This window comes from Myodes glareolus, chromosome 8, assembly GCF_982192425.1.
Source record: "Myodes glareolus chromosome 8, mMyoGla1.1, whole genome shotgun sequence".
NCBI classification, from domain to species: domain Eukaryota; kingdom Metazoa; phylum Chordata; class Mammalia; order Rodentia; family Cricetidae; genus Myodes; species Myodes glareolus.
This window is the reverse complement of record NC_142033.1, coordinates 2,597,650-2,614,481: the sequence shown is the minus strand read 5'-3', so window position 1 is coordinate 2,614,481 and position 16,832 is coordinate 2,597,650. Positions and strand designations below refer to the sequence as shown.

The 16,832-nt window shown below is 39.9% G+C and overlaps 1 protein-coding gene across 2 annotated transcripts in view; it reads right to left on the bottom strand.

The window, feature by feature from the left end:
* Window positions 1–16,832, bottom strand: part of Hfm1 (helicase for meiosis 1) — an 81,103-nt gene that overhangs the window by 49,756 nt on the left and 14,515 nt on the right. For both annotated transcript variants that reach the window (XM_085691531.2, XM_085691530.2), the window contains exons 8-18: window positions 11,387–11,457; window positions 10,834–10,966; window positions 9,877–10,028; window positions 9,062–9,139; window positions 8,700–8,855; window positions 6,071–6,271; window positions 5,900–5,988; window positions 3,055–3,098; window positions 2,080–2,181; window positions 1,393–1,538; window positions 56–150 (exon numbers count right to left, since the gene is read on the bottom strand). In XM_085691531.2, the coding sequence (XP_085547657.2) occupies window positions 56–150; window positions 1,393–1,538; window positions 2,080–2,181; window positions 3,055–3,098; window positions 5,900–5,988; window positions 6,071–6,271; window positions 8,700–8,855; window positions 9,062–9,139; window positions 9,877–10,028; window positions 10,834–10,966; window positions 11,387–11,457 (1,267 nt within the window). The remainder of the gene's footprint in view (window positions 1–55; window positions 151–1,392; window positions 1,539–2,079; window positions 2,182–3,054; window positions 3,099–5,899; window positions 5,989–6,070; window positions 6,272–8,699; window positions 8,856–9,061; window positions 9,140–9,876; window positions 10,029–10,833; window positions 10,967–11,386; window positions 11,458–16,832) is intronic.

Below are 16,832 nucleotides of genomic sequence, written 5' to 3'. Positions count from 1 at the left end.
AGTAAAGGAAACAACAACCCATTAGTTTAATTCTCTCTGAACTGTTCTTTGTTACCTGCTCTCTACGGTGTCGTTACACGCTAACATCTGAACGTACTTCTCTCTTGTGCTTAACCGGGTCATAATAACTGCAGTAGCTGTCGTGTCAAACTGGAATAGTAGCCAAAGCACAGAGATCAGCAAAGACTAGAACACAGTACAGGGCCATCCTTTCCTCAGAGCTTATATTTCACACGGAATAGTTCCTGGTCTTAAATAGCAGGCCAAAAGGACTAAAATCTGCTTCTGAATTTTAATATTTACAAAAAGTTTAATTAAAAAACTCTCCCAAGAGTATTACTGCAAATTCCACTTTTGTTTCAATGTAATATAATTTTGACAATGTTAATGTCAAATCTTGTAAACTGAAATAAAAACTCAAGATTTAGTATAGTTTCCATATTTGCTGACGAGTTTTGTGTCACTTGACACAAGCTAAAGTTATCTGAGAGTTGGGCACCTCCATTAGGAAAATGCCTCCGTAAGACTGGGCCATAGGCAACCTGCAGGGCATTTTCTTATTTAGTGATTAATGTGGGAGGGTCTAGCTTATTGTGAGGGGCACCATCCTGGGGTTGTGGATCTTTGTGAGTTCAAGGCCAGCCTGATATACAAGAGCAAGTTCCAGGCCCGGCTCTAAAACTACAGAGAAACCCTGTCTGGGGGGAAAAAAAATTCCTTTATCAGTACACTCACTCACACATCCACCTACATTCAGAGAATGGTTTAGGGGGCTGAAGAGATGGCTCAGAGGTTGAGAGCACTGGCTGCTCTTCCTGAGGTCCTGAGTTAAATTCCCAGCAACCACATGGGTGGTTCACAACCATTGATAAAGAGTTCTGAAGCCCTCTTCTAGCCTGCAGGCAGAACACTGTATACATAATAAATAAATAAACCTTAAAAAAAAACCCAGAAAGTAGAAAAAGACAGATCTCCTGAGTAAATTGGGATCATGGGGACCTTAGGAGAAGGATGAAGGGGAGGGGAGTAGCAGGGAGGGGAGCAGAGAAAAATGTAGAGCTCAATAAAAATCAATAAAAAAAAAAATAACTGCTGGCTTGGTTTGCAAACACCTTAGCAGTGACTGAGAGGGAAACAAAGGCCCAGAAAAAGGCTCCTTTACAAGTGAGGGAAGGCAGTGATAATCACTACTACAAAACAGAGAGTAGTTCAGACAGAGTCGGAATAGCAAGAGTACTTAAACTCTTCTAATCTCAGTTAGTGAGTCTTGTTTATTCCTCCATTAAAGCTGATTTTTAAATAACATTATTTAAAAAATGTAAATTAAAAACACACAACCCCCCTTCTTTGCTATATTTAGAATGTTAAAAAGAGAAAGTGATTACCCCTTACCTGAGGTCTGCCGGCTCTCCCAATCATCTGCAGAATGTCTGTCTCACTGTACTCCTCAAACATGCCTCCAATGTAGTGCATCGTAGACTTTATAACTACCAGGTGAGCCGGCAAGTTCACTCCCATGGCAAGAGTACTGGTGGTAACTATCAGATTGGAGAATAATCAAGCGATATAATTTTATTATCCTAGGAAGGTGTTTCTTTTTTTAATATTTATTTATTTATTATGTATATAATATTCTTGTCTGTGTGTCTGCTTGCAGGCCAGAAGAGGGCACCAGATCCCATTACAGATGGTTGTGAGCCACCATGTGGTTGCTGGGAATTGAACTCAGGACCTTTGGAAGAGCAGGCATTGAGCCATCTTTCCAGCCCCAAGGTGTTTCTTATAAAAGATATACTGATATAAATGGAATAAAAACTAAATTTAGAAAAAGGAATATAGGACTTTATAATCTAAAATAATAATTTACCCTAAAAATAAAATAGCTAATAAGATCTTTTCAAATTGCACCACATTCAATTAAATAATAAGAATTAACCTTTCCAAGGAGGTTAGTGTGATACCTGCATTCACAGCTCGTTTTCAGTTCTTGGAAGAAATTCATCAGAACACTTAAGCTTTTCCTCTTAAAAATAACTTTTCAAAACATTTTAATATATGCAAGAGATATGTTTTACTTACAAAGAACTGGGAGATCTCCAGAAGTAAACAGTTCTTCAACCAGTTTCCTATCTGATAGCTCCAACCCGGCATGGTGATAGCCGACACCATACACCACGACATCTGCAGCAGGAACACACCCGTCAGCCACTGCTCCCACTTCACACCATCCCAGCACAGTGACAGCCGACACCATATACCACGGCATCTGCAGCAGGAACACACCCGTCAGCACTGCGCCCACTTCACACCCATCCCAGCACAGTGACAGCCAACACCATACACCATGACATCTGCAGCAGGAACACACCCGTCAGCCACTGCTCCCACTTCACACCATCCCAGCACAGTGACAGCCGACACCATACACCACGACATCTGCAGCAGGAACACACCCGTCAGCCACTGCTCCCACTTCACACCATCCCAGCACAGTGACAGCTGACACCATACACCATGACATCTGCTGCAGGAACACACCCATCAGCCACTGCTCCCACTTCACACCATCCTAGCACAGTGACAGCCGACACCATACACCACGACATCTGCAGCAGGAACACACCCGTCAGCCACTGCTCCCACTTCACACCATCCCAGCACAGTGACAGCTGACACCATACACCATGACATCTGCAGCAGGAACACACCCATCAGCCACTGCTCCCACTTCACACCATCCTAGCACAGTGACAGCCGACACCATACACCACGACATCTGCAGCAGGAACACACCCGTCAGCACTGCGCCCACTTCACACCATCCCAGCACAGTGATAGCCGACACCATACACCATGACATCTGCAGCAGGAACACACCCGTCAGCACTGCGCCCGCTTTGCCAGCACTGCCCCGTCTATCTATATTTAAACATGCTATTCTGTTATCTCTAGGTTGGAGGTATTGTTCTGTGGTAGAATGTTTAGCCTGAAATGCCTGAGGGCTCCAAGTTCAGTTTCCAGAACAAAAAAAAAGAAAATTGCCTTTAAACCTACCTTTGAGTTTTGAATCCCTTATAGAATATGCAGACTTCTGTAACCTTTTAAAATATAAAATTAATAAATTATTCCCTGTAACATTAGAAAAATTTGAAATAGTCTATTATTTTAAAAATAAAAGCTGGGCAGTGGTGGTGCACACCTTTAATCCCAGCACTCGGGAGGCAGAGGCAGGAGGATCTCTGTGAGTTTGAGACCAGCCTGATCTACAAGAACTAGTTCCAGGACAGGCTCCAAAGCTACAGAGAAACCCTATCTCAAACAAACAAACAAACAAATAAATAAAAATAAAAATAAATAACTTTCATAATGCCATCATCTGAAAGCTATCTTAAAAAAAAACAAACAAAAAGCCACAAGTTCTGACAAGTTTTATTAGAGGAAAACTTTATCCATATACTTTATATGAGTTTGTCCTAGCACGCTTCCAATAGTAAGAGAATGCCCTGAGTACTGGCAGCTACTCTATAGCAGTGAAAAGTATTGAAAGCTATCTTTAAAAGGCAGGGACCATCTCAAGGAGAAGTGGGAAAAGGGGAGGTTAGAAGTGTGGGGGGAGAATAGAAACAAAACACACTATATAAAATGCCCTAATGAATACATACCAACAGTGAAAGCATAGAAAATGTAGCTTTCCTATTCAGAATGTATTAGCTCTTAATATTTAAACTCACTTCTAAACCAAAAATTTAGAAACAAATTCTCTCATTTTCCCACATTTGAAAAAAACCAATGTAAATGATTACTATGTGCATGGGATCAGAACCAGAAAGTTACCCCATAATTTGTCTAATAATGCTTGAAAGAAATAAGAGGCTTCAAGCCAGTCTTGGTGAGAACTGTGGGATGTCTTTCTGTACATTGTGAATATGTGTTGCCCTCATTAGATGATAAATTAAGTTTCCTTGGCCTATGGCAAGGCAGGATAGAACCAGGTGGAAAATCCTGTCAGAGATACGGGAGAAGAAGGGTGGAGTCTGAGAGATGCCAGCCATCTGCAGAGGAAGCAAGACATGCAGAAAATGAGATAACAAGTCACGAATCATGTGGCAAAACACAGATTAAAAAAAATAAGGGTTAATTGTAAGAGTTAACTAATAATAAGCCTGAGCCATCAGCCAAGAATTTAAAAGTAATATTGAGCCTCTGAGTGGTTATTTGGGAACTGGTGGGGGAGCAACCTCCAATCACAACAGAAGATGGAGGCAGAAGGACTGCAAGTACAAGCAGTGCCTGTGCTGCAAAATAAAAGCAAAGCTAGGGCTGGGGAGGCTGTCAGCAATAAAGCCCATTCAGCTTTCGCAGGCTCTACTTCAATTCCTAGTGTCAAAGGGATGGGAAAAGGGCAACTTTTAAAGCTACTACATCATTAGCAAGTAAAATAAAAAGAAACCGACATAACTTTTACTGCATTGCATGCATCTCCCTGCCAATGGCATATATCCATAAGGACATTTCTAAATGTAAAGAAAACTAAAGGGTAGGAGGAAGTACTTAAAGAGGTTTGATAATTTTGGAAAGGAATTCTAGGTACTCTCAAGGATGTAGACGGTTGGTAAGCTTGGTTTTTGAACACATCTAAGAAACCCCATGTTGTTTTCTATTTCCTTACTTCAGATATGAAACTATGAGGTACGATTTTCTCAGTCATGATTTTCCATTCACAATGGAACAAAGAGCAGGCAAGACATGCCGTGTTACTAGTGACATGAACTGCACTACACACAGGATCTGTAGAAACGCTGTCGTATGTGACTATCAAATTATTATAAGGTAGTTTATACTCATACTGAGACTGGTTAAGATACTGAAGCTAACTGATCCCAAGATGCTGATACACGCCGTAATTACAGCATTCAGGAGGCTAAGGCAAGACTGCAAATTTGAGGCCAGCCAGGGCTACATAGTCCGACTCTGTTTCCAAAATAAAATAAAACAAACAAATGAAGCTGGAAGACTGAGCACATAACCCCTGACAGCCTGCTTGCTTTTGTGAACAAAGCCCTGGGAGTCATCTCCAGTGCTGAAAATAGTCTCGTGCAAAAAAAGAAAGAAAAGAGAAAGCTTTATAAACTGAAGTTGAGAGAGACAGGCCCGACGGCTCGACAGAGGTGGAAGTGGAGTGTGTGATTTATGTCTGTGTCTCTAATGTCACACTCCTTCCAATTCTGGCACTTCACTGCTGAAAAATTTCAAAGCTGAAAACAGGAATAAAGATTAAATGTGGTGGGAGAGAGAAGAAAAGAGTCAAGGAAACTTTCCTTAAGTAATGAGGTCAGAGGAGGAAACGGGAAGAGGAACTAAAGTACTGCGCATGCTCCTGTTCGAGACACTGCGTGCAGTGACAGGGAGGTCTGTGCCCCAGCACTAAGGGAGCCCACAGCCTGCACATTTCAATCTCCCTGGTGAATTCAGCTAAGGACACAGCAGGAAGTATTTGCCTGAGAGGACAGCATTTATGCTAATGAGTCTCCCATAGAACAAGAATTCCACACATCTTCCAAAACTGCTTTCAGAATCAGCCTTTGGACAAGGAGGCGAGGTTCTTAGTGGCCACATCTTACTTCTGACTACAGGGGACAGCACAATTGAACACGGTGTGCAGCAAAGGGCTCCAAAACTACTTACGACTACCTACCGCCTCTTTTCCTTAGACCTGTGCTTTTGGTGTTAATTCTCCTTTTACATTTTCTCGCCCCATCTGTAAAGCCACTACTATTTTTACTGTGCGGATCAGAATCCTGGGCTTGAAGATATCAAGCACCCTGCCCAAGGTACTCTCATCTCCCCTAAGTGATCCCCAGAAGTCCTCCCACTTCCGAGAACAAATTAAAGTACAAACCTGAGTTTCTGTCCCATGGAGATAATAAATTTAGCATCTTTTACAAGAACAGAAGCAGCCTGCTGCACACCTTTCCTTGTTGCACAAAACTGGAAATAAATTAGTGAATTTTCTATCAATCAGGTTAAAAACTGAATATCACACACAAAACCAGCAACTAATAATCCATACCACAAGTGTGGGCTTCTGATCGGAGTAAGTCCGTATAACACTGTAAACTTTATAGTTGAGGGCTAAGTCAAACTTAAATTCAGTTTGGTTACTGCCACAGGGAAAGCCCAGGACCACTTTCTGAAGTTTCACAGGTCTGTGGCTCTCATCCATTTTCAGACACACAGCAGGCCTCTCACCATCCGAAAGCCACTCTGCGATCTGGGAAAAAACAGAAGCCTGCGCATTACATTCTATTTTCTAGAAAGTTCTATAGCTAAAAAGTTAGATCACTTTAAAGTCAAGGTCTAAAAATACTTAATCAAATCATTGCTTGTCAACATTACATTTTTCCCTGCTACTACTTTATAGATATGTTAGTAAATGCTACCACCAAGAACAGTGTTTCAAGATCATAAACACTCCACATGGCGAAGTTCTGACAAGTTGTTAGTTTTTTGCTTTACCTTCCCCTATAAGAGCCCAAAGTAGAATTAAAATCAATTTGGTCATAAAAATCAAAGTTCCCGTGGCACCATAAGCACTGGTAATTGTTCAGAACTATCCGTAAACATGACTGAAACCTTTGAACTTCCTTAAATACTAGCAAAATCATAGCAGAGCTACCACCCAAAATATGTTGTTCTTCTAATGAAAGAACAAATAAGCCTTTTAAAAAATAAACAATTAATAAAAACAATTCATTTCAATAATTAGTAAAAACAATTCATTTTAATTAATCTATTATCTATTATTTGTGTGTGTTGTCTGCCTAAGGGGGCCAGAAGAAGGAGCTGGAGTCAGTGAGGGTCCTACCCTGAGTGCTGCAACTGAACTGAGGTCCTCTGAAGATCAGGAAATGCTCTCAACCTCTGACCCACTACTCCAAACCCCAAATAAACTCTTGAGAGATGATAGTGCCAGAAATGCATTCACACCCATTATTAGAATTACTAATCAGCTCCTGAATCTGGGGTATGAGGTCCACATCCTTCCATACTCTAGTTAGTAACTGGGCTCCATGTCTTGCCATGAAACTGGCTCTTGCTGGGGAAAGGTTTCTTGTACAGGCAGAAATATAGAAATAGTTGCAAGATTATTATGAGACAGAATCTGAACACACAGGAATGTGCAGTTCTGGAGAAGTGGGTGGCCAAGGATAAAGATTATTATTTTAGAGGAAAATTGAGAGAAAGGACAAGAAAAACAAAATGAAACTGGTGTGGGAGGTCCTTCTGTCTATGTGTTGCTTTTATTGGTTAATGAACAAAGATACTGGCTTAGTCTGATAGGGTAGAACAGAGCTAGGCAGGGAGAACAAAACTGAATGCTGGGAGAAAGTAGGCAGAGTCAGAGAGAAGCCATGGAGCCCGCTGAAGTCAGATGGAACTTTAGCCGGTAAGGTACAACCACATGGTGATACACAGATTACTAGAAATGGGTTAAATTAAGATGTAAGAGTTAGCCAACAAGAAGCTAGAGCTAACGGGCTAGGCAGTGTTTTATATAATATAGTTTCTGTGTGATTATTTCGGGAGTCTGAACAGTTGGGAAATAAACAAGTGGCCTCTTCCTTATTACATGAAAGCAGTGTTCACAGAACCAGTGATTACCACAATGAAGAAAGTTTTAAGAAAAGAATGTGATGGTATTTTTATAAGAATTGCTATAAACCAATAAAAAAAAAAACGGTACCTCAAGGTGAAAAAAGGTAAAGGGTATCACAGATTTGGTTTTAATGTAGTTGGCACTGATTTTTTTTTAACTGAGCGAAGTATATTAATATTGCCAACTACATTAAAACCAAGTCTGTGATAAAAAATAAAACCTACTGCAAGGTGACTATGTCATTGTGAATGCTGTCCCTAGAGAAGAGGGACATTGGTCTTACAGAGGAAGTCCTGTTAGAAAGGGTGAATCTAGTTAGGTTTGGTGCTGCAGGTCCAAAATCCCAGCGATTTGTGTGGCGGTGGTAGGAAAAATATAAAATTTAAGGCCTGCCTGAACTACAGGGTGAGACAATGTACTGAGAAAGAATGCAGGGGATGTACACCAGGGCAGAGTACTTCCCTGGCATCCTTGAGGCTGGAGGTTCAGACAAAAGAGCAAGTCTGACCCCAAATCTCTTTGGCTCACTAGGAGCCATTTGTCACGTTATGAAGTAGCCAGGAGGGCAGTCAGCAGGCTGAACAAATGAGGTCGCTCAATCTTAAACCCCTATAGATTTCAGAGACCAGAGAAGCAGAGCTGTAAGCCACTAGATAGACCTTTTACCTCTACTAATGCTCAGATCAAAGGGGCAATCCTAAGACTACCTAGACTGCACTGTGTCTCCACCAAACCGCAGACTCCACACTCCAGTGAGTCCCTGTCACTTCCCTTTATATTCCTCTTTCCACTCACCCATATCACTCCTGTCTCCACCTCCCTAGTGCCAGGATTAAAGGTGTATGACTCCCAAACATGGGATTAAAGTTGTGTGGCACCACTGCCTGGCGTCTAGTGTCTTAGCTTTGCACTCTGATCTTCAGACCAAGCTTTGTTTATTAAAATACAAAGAAAATATCACTGCAATTTATTAAGTGACTGACTGAAATTTCCATCTCCTCTGAGATACTGAAACGTGAAGCAAGTGAAGACTGTGACTTACATCCTCAGCATTGGGAATGGTTGCAGACACAGTGACAAATCTCATAGGGACAGGGCTGGCATTCTGTAAAGCCCTAGATGAAGACTGGACAGTTTTCATTCTGCTAACAACAACCTCAAGAGTTGGACCACGGTTTTCATCTTTTATAATATGCACCTAGGTAAGAAATCAAGAGGGAATCATTAGATATAAACCAAAAATTTAATTAGTCAATCAAAATATTCAATATTAATTTTTTCCTTGAAAAAATACATATTTTCCAATTTGAAGAACTAAAACATTATTTTACTGAAAATATTATTTCTTTCTATCCATTTTAAATAACATTCTATATTTATACCGAAAGTGAAGGCATTCACTACCTCATCAATGAGAAACAGTCGAACCAGCTGAACTAAAGAGTTGTCTCTCCACTTCCTGGTCATGCTGTCCCACTTCTCCTACAGGAAAAAACACAAGCACTTTATTCTAACAAGGAATTACAAGTATTGTTTAAGACACTGATAAATTTTATCAGACATATTACAAACAAGGAGAACATTTCAGTTGATTCCTTAAAATTTCCCCCAAAGAGTCGTGGATTAATAATTACTGAAGTGATTTTAAGAGTCCTAAAATGCAAGGTCTTCAGTCTTTGAAATAATCACAAGTCAAGATCTAACTACGCGATCCACACTTGATGTGTGCGGGTGCTTTGTTTGCACTTATGTCTGTACAGCATGTGCATGTAGTGCCTGTGAAGACCAGAAAATGACACTGGGCCTCCTGAGAGGAGAAGAGAGGAGAGGAGAGGAGAGGAGAGAAGAGGGTGCTGGGAATCAAGCTCTGGTCCTCCAAAAGAGCAACCAAGGCTCCTACCCAGGGAACACCTCCCCAACCCATTGATTACATATATTAAAGTCCTGTCAAGGTCTTACTTCTACAACAACTTGGGCAAATGAATATAAGGTTATCCACAACTACAAACTGGCTATTTACTCAGTGCTCACAGATGTGATCATTTCTCTTCCATGTTTTATCTATGGATATTCTCTCCATATCTTGGATAATAGTACTTTTATGGTAATTTGTCTACATTGCAAATACATGCTTGTACTTGGAATTTTCTTTTAACAATTTTTTTAATGAAGACAAACAAATTTATTTTCAAGTAAATAATTAAACAAATAATACTTACTGGAGTCGTCATAATTATATGGGTATGTTGAATCTCAAACAGGTCATCCATTACTGTATCTCCAGTAAGTTCTTTACAATTCAAGCCTATTGATCCAAATTTTTCTTTCCAGTCATCAAACCGCTGACTACAAAGGGCTTTTATTGGTGCCACTAAAATAATACATTTATTTTGAACACCAGGGCAAGTTTAAAATTGTTTTCTCAAGATCTAGTTAATAAAATTAGTCTATAAATAAGAATGTATTTATTATTGCTGTGTAATATTGATAAAGTAACAAACACAGTAAGCTAAAACGTAATCACCAAGAAGAGCTAAGATTGAAACAGAAGTGGTCACTCAGGCAATCTAAAGATGGGGAGAGATGGACAAGTGATTATTGCTTTTTCCTATGAAGCCTTCTGTGATCAGTCACTTCTTTAAACTGGGTACATACACTATTTTGGGGAGTCTTATGAAATATACACCCAAAAGAGGAGAACAAATGTTTCTATACAAAACTCAACAATTGAGAAATAAATGATTATTTGCTCATTTTGACTGTCCTCTTTCTTAAAATGTAAAGTTCAAATTCTCAACTCAAATATTATTTTTCATATACAACTCTGAGAAAGGTGCTTCAAATTTAATATAACCGATGAAGCCAATTGTGGCATGTTCTTATTAAAATGTACAGAGGGCCAGGGCTACAACTCAGTGGTAGAGCTCTTACCTAGCACATGCAAGGCCCTCCCCAAGCTCAGCGTCTACACCAGAAACAGCAGCAGAGAAAGACCCTGTAGGCACTAAGCACTTGTCTGTAGGTTCATTCAGAGTACCACAAACACAGAAATTCGTAACACTTCTTAATGTATGAGCTACCAAGCTACCAAATGATAATCTCTACGCTCTGAATTGACTTCGTTTCTGCTTCACTCTTTGATCATAACTAATCAACATTTTATAGCACATACTCACTGTAAACAATCTTCATGTTGAGCCACGGCAATGGAACTTCCATTAACAACCTAGTTATTGCAAGTTCAAACACTACAGTTTTCCCAGAGCCAGTGGGGGCACAAATCACAAAATTCCTATCTGTGTAAAGAAGCTAAGAGAGACAACAGACAACAGATTATTAATATATAGAATTTTTATTTACATTCTCAATGTTCTGGAAAGCACGCTTTAAGATGAGGACCATTGCTTCACCTATGCTCACCTCCACAACTGCTAAGTGTGGTCCTGCGCTGGACACTTTACCCTCAAAACAACATACTCTGCCATAGCATACTATTTTGTTAAAATAAATGCTGGGCCTAAGAGAAAACCACTCCTTTACCCTTAAAAGAAATTATAATAATCTTAGCAAATACAAGCCAGTCCACCTATGTGACTCACATGCACTCATTTAACAAGGATTTCTAATCTCCTAAAATGTGCTAGTAATAGAATGTGCTGGTGACTATTCCCTCTCCTCAGAGACTCACAGTGAGAAGAGAAGATACATAAATAATTATAAAATACTTACATCATCAAAGGCTTTGGATTGTATATAGTTGAAGTAGGGGAATTCTTTGAATATACTCCTAAATTTTGCCGCTTAGAATAACATTAAGGAGTTAAATATTTCAGAATTTAGAAATGTTTACTCAGTTTTAATGTTATTGACCTTATCCACTGAGAATGTTTTAACAATTGCTGTTTTGGCATCTTAAGAATTAATGGAAGGGAGCTGGAGAGATGACTGGGTGGTTAAGAACACTTGCAGAGAAGTTGGGTTCAATTTCTAGCACCGACATAGTGGTTCACAGCCAAAGTTCAAGCTACACAGAACCTGACGCATTCTCCTGACCATTGTCAGGCACTGGGCACACATGTGGTACAACATGCACACATGCAGGCAAAACACACATACAAATAAAATACGATTTTTTTAAAGTTAAAAAAAGGAATGGGAATTATTCTACTCTGCTTCCACATTCCTTATTCTAAACATACCTGATATAAGGAATACAGTTTGAGAGTTAGCTATGATGGAGACATGCCTGTTAGAGCTATTTTTGGTCTGTTTCTTGTCCTGACTAAAACACTTAATTTTTATGTTGTTTTTAATGTTCAAATTTTCATTTATTAACTGATTTTGACTGCATTTCATTAATAGGGGTGATTCTGGTTAACCTTGAATCTCTGCATTTTTATATTATTTGTGTTGTTTGATTTAATTATAATTATCAGCATATTTGCTCAGAAAAATGAACTTGGATTGTTACAAAGTTTAAAAATATTAACAGGACAATAAATAATTATCCCATCTCCAAGGTGAGGCACTACTGCCAGATTCAGGATATTTTAATGGCACTCTTTGTATCAAGTTGCAGCTGGTCAACTACATTTATTGGCACTATATACAGATGCTTTACTAGATGTAGGACACCACAGAAAAGGAGTTTCTACGAGTGAGGCCTTTAGGACGACTGTGGTAGGAACAGCGGCTCACTAGTTAAGAGTATTGTCGCTTTTGCGGAGAGCCCGAATTCTGTCCTTGCACCAAAATCATGTGACTCCCAAACACCTGTGACTCAGTTCCAGGGGATCCATTGCCTTCTTTTGACCTCTATGGACATCTTCACGCAGGTAGTCCGTATATAGACAAGCAGGTATATATACATAACATACACACAAATGAAAATATAAAACCTTTAAAACATATATTTGAAAGAACAAACAGTTGTCTAAAAAGTATTTTTATGAGGGATTTAAATACTCGTGGGTTGCTGCAGTAATGCTTTTAAAACAGATTATATGATTTTTCTGTCTAAATTCTCCCTTTCCCTCCAAGAAAATGGCACAAGGCCCTTCATCCCATCTCCCACCAGCCCTTACTGCTCTGCTTTCCGAGCCTCTTCTTCTGATTTCATACTCATCTCCTGCACTCTCCGAAGCATCAGCTTCACGCCTCCATGACATCATCAGCCTCACACTGCCATGACATCAGCCTCATGCCTCCATGACATCATCAGGCTCACACTGCCATGACATCAGCCTCAGACCTCCATGACATCATCAGCCTCACACTGCCATGACATCAGCCTCATGTCTGCCCTGACATCATCAGCCTCACACCTGCCCTGACATCCTCCTCTGCCCCATGCCTCATTCTTCTCCCAACTTCCTTTTTTCTTCCATCTTATTGCTCACTTCTCGCCATGTTAGGTGTGTCCTGTTTGTTTTATTAAATTCTGTATCTTCAACCTTCAATTCCAGCAGTCTCAATTTAATTCTTTTCCCACTCTACTTTTTTTTTTCCCCACAGAACTCATCACCCTCTAAAATATCACATGACATTTTACACAGGTCTATTGTTCAGGCTCATCTCTCCCCACTGTTAGAATAGTAACTCAAGGACAAAGATTTACTCTCTTTTCTGAATGGCCGTATCCCACAAGTCCAGAACAATGCCTAACAATGTATGTTTGCACTTATTAAACTAAATGGTTAATTTCTAAATCTTCATTTTACTTCCTGCATGCTATAATATATACAGACAACACAAATGACAACACATACAAACACAAATGAAAATAAAAACTTTAAAAAACATATTTGAAAATATGTGACAAAAATCCCCACAAAATTTAGAGTTAGTCCATCAGCATTCTAAAGAATCACATTTTCCTGCAAGGAAGTTTTTCCATATAAAATATTTATTTATAACAAGCCTATGAGTGGCCAATCATGCTGGTTTTTCTCTCATTAAGTAGGTCTGCATCAATTTACATTCACAAAAGCAAATCTTTGATTTGGAGTACAGGAAGACTCAGTCTCGCAGTGCATAATAAACCTCAGTCATTAACTGCAGCATCTCTCATCATGGTGGGCACTCACCATCACATTTCTCTGTTGTTGCCGCACTACTGCAGTTACTGCTACACTGGGGATATCCACAACTGAGCTGGCCGTACAGCCACCAGAGCAATCTCACCAAGAGCAACATACTGAGAAAGAACTGCATATACACAAGTCTAAGCAACCCACAAACTCTTCTGTCTTTTACTTTGAATGCATACTTTTAAATAATGAAGTAGAGCAGATCACTGGACCTGGTAGTATGTGAAGCTGGAAATAAGCAGTGAATACAAATGCAGAGAGCAGTCGCTGTCTGCAGCACTGCTTCAGTGTGCTGCTTTAACACGAAAACTCTTTAAAACTTGTCAAAGGACAGTATTAAATATGAGCACGTCTCTAACAAAAGAAGAACTTCCCACCACTGAGATAATCAGAAAATATTTTAATTACACTTTTGAGATATAATTTTTTCCCTTCCCTCTTATCCCTCCAAACACTTTCATAAACACCCCGTCCCCAGCCTCCTTCAATCCATGGCCTCTTTTTCACCATCATTACATGCATATATGTGTATATACACTATAAATTTCTAAAAACTACCTGTATAGATTCAACGCAATGCCCATCAAAATCCCAGCAAAATTCTTCAAAGACCTCGAAAGAACAATACTCAATTTCATTTGGAAAAGCAAAAAACCCAGGGTAGCCAAAACAATCCTGGGCAATAAAAGAACTTCTGGAGGCATCACAATCCCTGACTTCAAACTCTACTACAGAGCTACAGTACTGAAAACAGCCTGGTATTGGCATAAAAACAGACAGGAGGACCAATGGAACCGAATCAAAGACCCGGATATTAATCCACATATCTTCGAACATCTGATATTTGATAAAGAAGCAAAAAATATCAAATGGAAAAAAAGAAAGCATATTTAACAAGTGGTGCTGGCATAACTGAATATCAACATGTAGAAGAATGAAAATAGACCCATATCTATCATCATGCACAAAACTCAAGTCCAAATGGATCAAAGACCTCAACATAAAGCCAGGTACACTGAACCTATATAGAAGAGAAAGTGGGAAGTAAACTTGAATGCATTGGCACAGGGAACCACTTCCTAAATATAACCCCAGCAGCACAGATACTGAGAGAAACAATTAATAAATGGGACCTCCTGAAACTGAAAAGCTTCTGTAAAGCAAAGGACATGGTCAACAAGACAAAATGACAGCCTACAGAATGGGAAATGATCTTTACCAACCCTATATCAGACAGAGGTCTGATCTCCAAAACATACAAAGAACTCAAGAAATTGGACACCAAAAGATCACATAATCCAATAAAAAAAAATGGAGTACAGACCTAAATAGAGAACTCTCAACAGAGAAATCTAAAACGGCTGAAAGACACTTAAGGAAATGTTCAACATCCTTAGTCATCAGAGAAATGTAAATCAAAACAACTCTGAGATTCCATCTTATACCTGTCAGAATGACCAAGATCAAAAACACTGATGACAACTCATGCTGGAGAAGTTGTGGGGTAAAGGGAACACTTCTGCATTGCTGGTGGGGATGCAAGCTGGTACAACCCCTTTGGATGTCAGTATGGCGATTTCTCAGAAAATTAGGAAACAATCTTCCTCAAGACCCAGCAATACCACTTTTGGGTATATATCCAAAGGATGCTCAATCGTGCCACAAGGACATGTGCTCAACCATGTTCATAGCAGCTTTGTTTGTCACAGCCAGAACCTGGAAACAACCTAAATGCCCCTTGACCAAAGAATGGATAAGGAAAATGTGATACATTTACACAATGGAGTGCTACACAGTGGGGGAAAAAATAACGACAGCTTGAATTTTGCAGGAAAATGGATGGAGCTAGAAAACATTCTTTTGAGTGAGGTAACCCAGACCCAGAAAGACAATTATCACATGTACTTACTCATAGGTGGATTTTAAACATAAAGCAAAGAAAACCAGCCTACAAACCACAATCCCAGAGAACCTAGACAACAATGAGGACACTAGGAGAGACTTACATAGATCTAATCTACATGGGAAGTAGAAAGTATAAAAAGACAAGATCTCTTGAGTAAATTGGGAGCGTGGGGACCTTGGGGGAGGATTGAAAGGGGAGGGGAATAGCAGGGAGGGGAGCAGAGAAAAATGTAGAGCTCAATAAATATCAATTAAAAAATGTTAAGACAAAAAATAAATAAACACTGCCTGCTCCACCTGTATAATGTTAATTGTGTATATGTCTTCAGGGTTGTTGGCACTGAACAAACAATTGGTGTGTTCCCCCTCCCTACTTTCCTCAGTTGCCTACTGTTCTTCATGTAGGGTTAGGCTTCTTGGATTTTTCCATCCATGTTGCCACGTTTGTTGGTGGCATCCTTGTTCAGTTCATGTCTGGGTAGCCATGCTGCCCAAACTTTCTGAGTACAGTTACTAGGAGCCACACTCTGACAGGAAACTCTTATAAGCTTTCTGCTCCTCTTCTGCAATACTCTGAGCCCTAAGTGTGGGAGTGTTTTGTAGATGTAGTCATTGGGACTGAACCCCACTACTCTGCAATTTGTTTGGTTGTGGTTTTCTGTAATAGTCTCTGTCTGCTGCAAAGAGAAGTTTCTGTGGTAATGCTTTGTTTGTTAATCTAACAAATACAGCTTGCCTGAGATCAGAGTGCAGAGCTAAGCTGCTAGTTAGCCACAGCGGCCAGGGCAGTGGTGGCATACACCTTTAATTCCAACACTCAGGAGGCAGAGACAGATGGATCTCTGTGAGTTCAAGGTCACCTTGGGCTACACAAGATTGATCCAGTCTGAAAGAGAAACAGAGCCAGGTGGTGAAGGCTCACACCTTTAATCCCAGCACTAAGAAGGTAGAGACATGAAGTAATATGGCTGGGCAGAGAGAGGCTATAGGGCAGGAGGAGACAGGAGCTCAGGATTTTGCCCCCTTTGGTCTGAGGATTTGATAGAGGCAAAAGGTCTCTTAGTGGCTGCTTCTTTACTTCTCTGATCTTTCAGCGTTTTCCCTGATATCTGACTCTGGGTTTTTATTATTAAGACCAAACAGAATTCACACTACAAGCTTCCCTGTTAAGGGTGAGGACT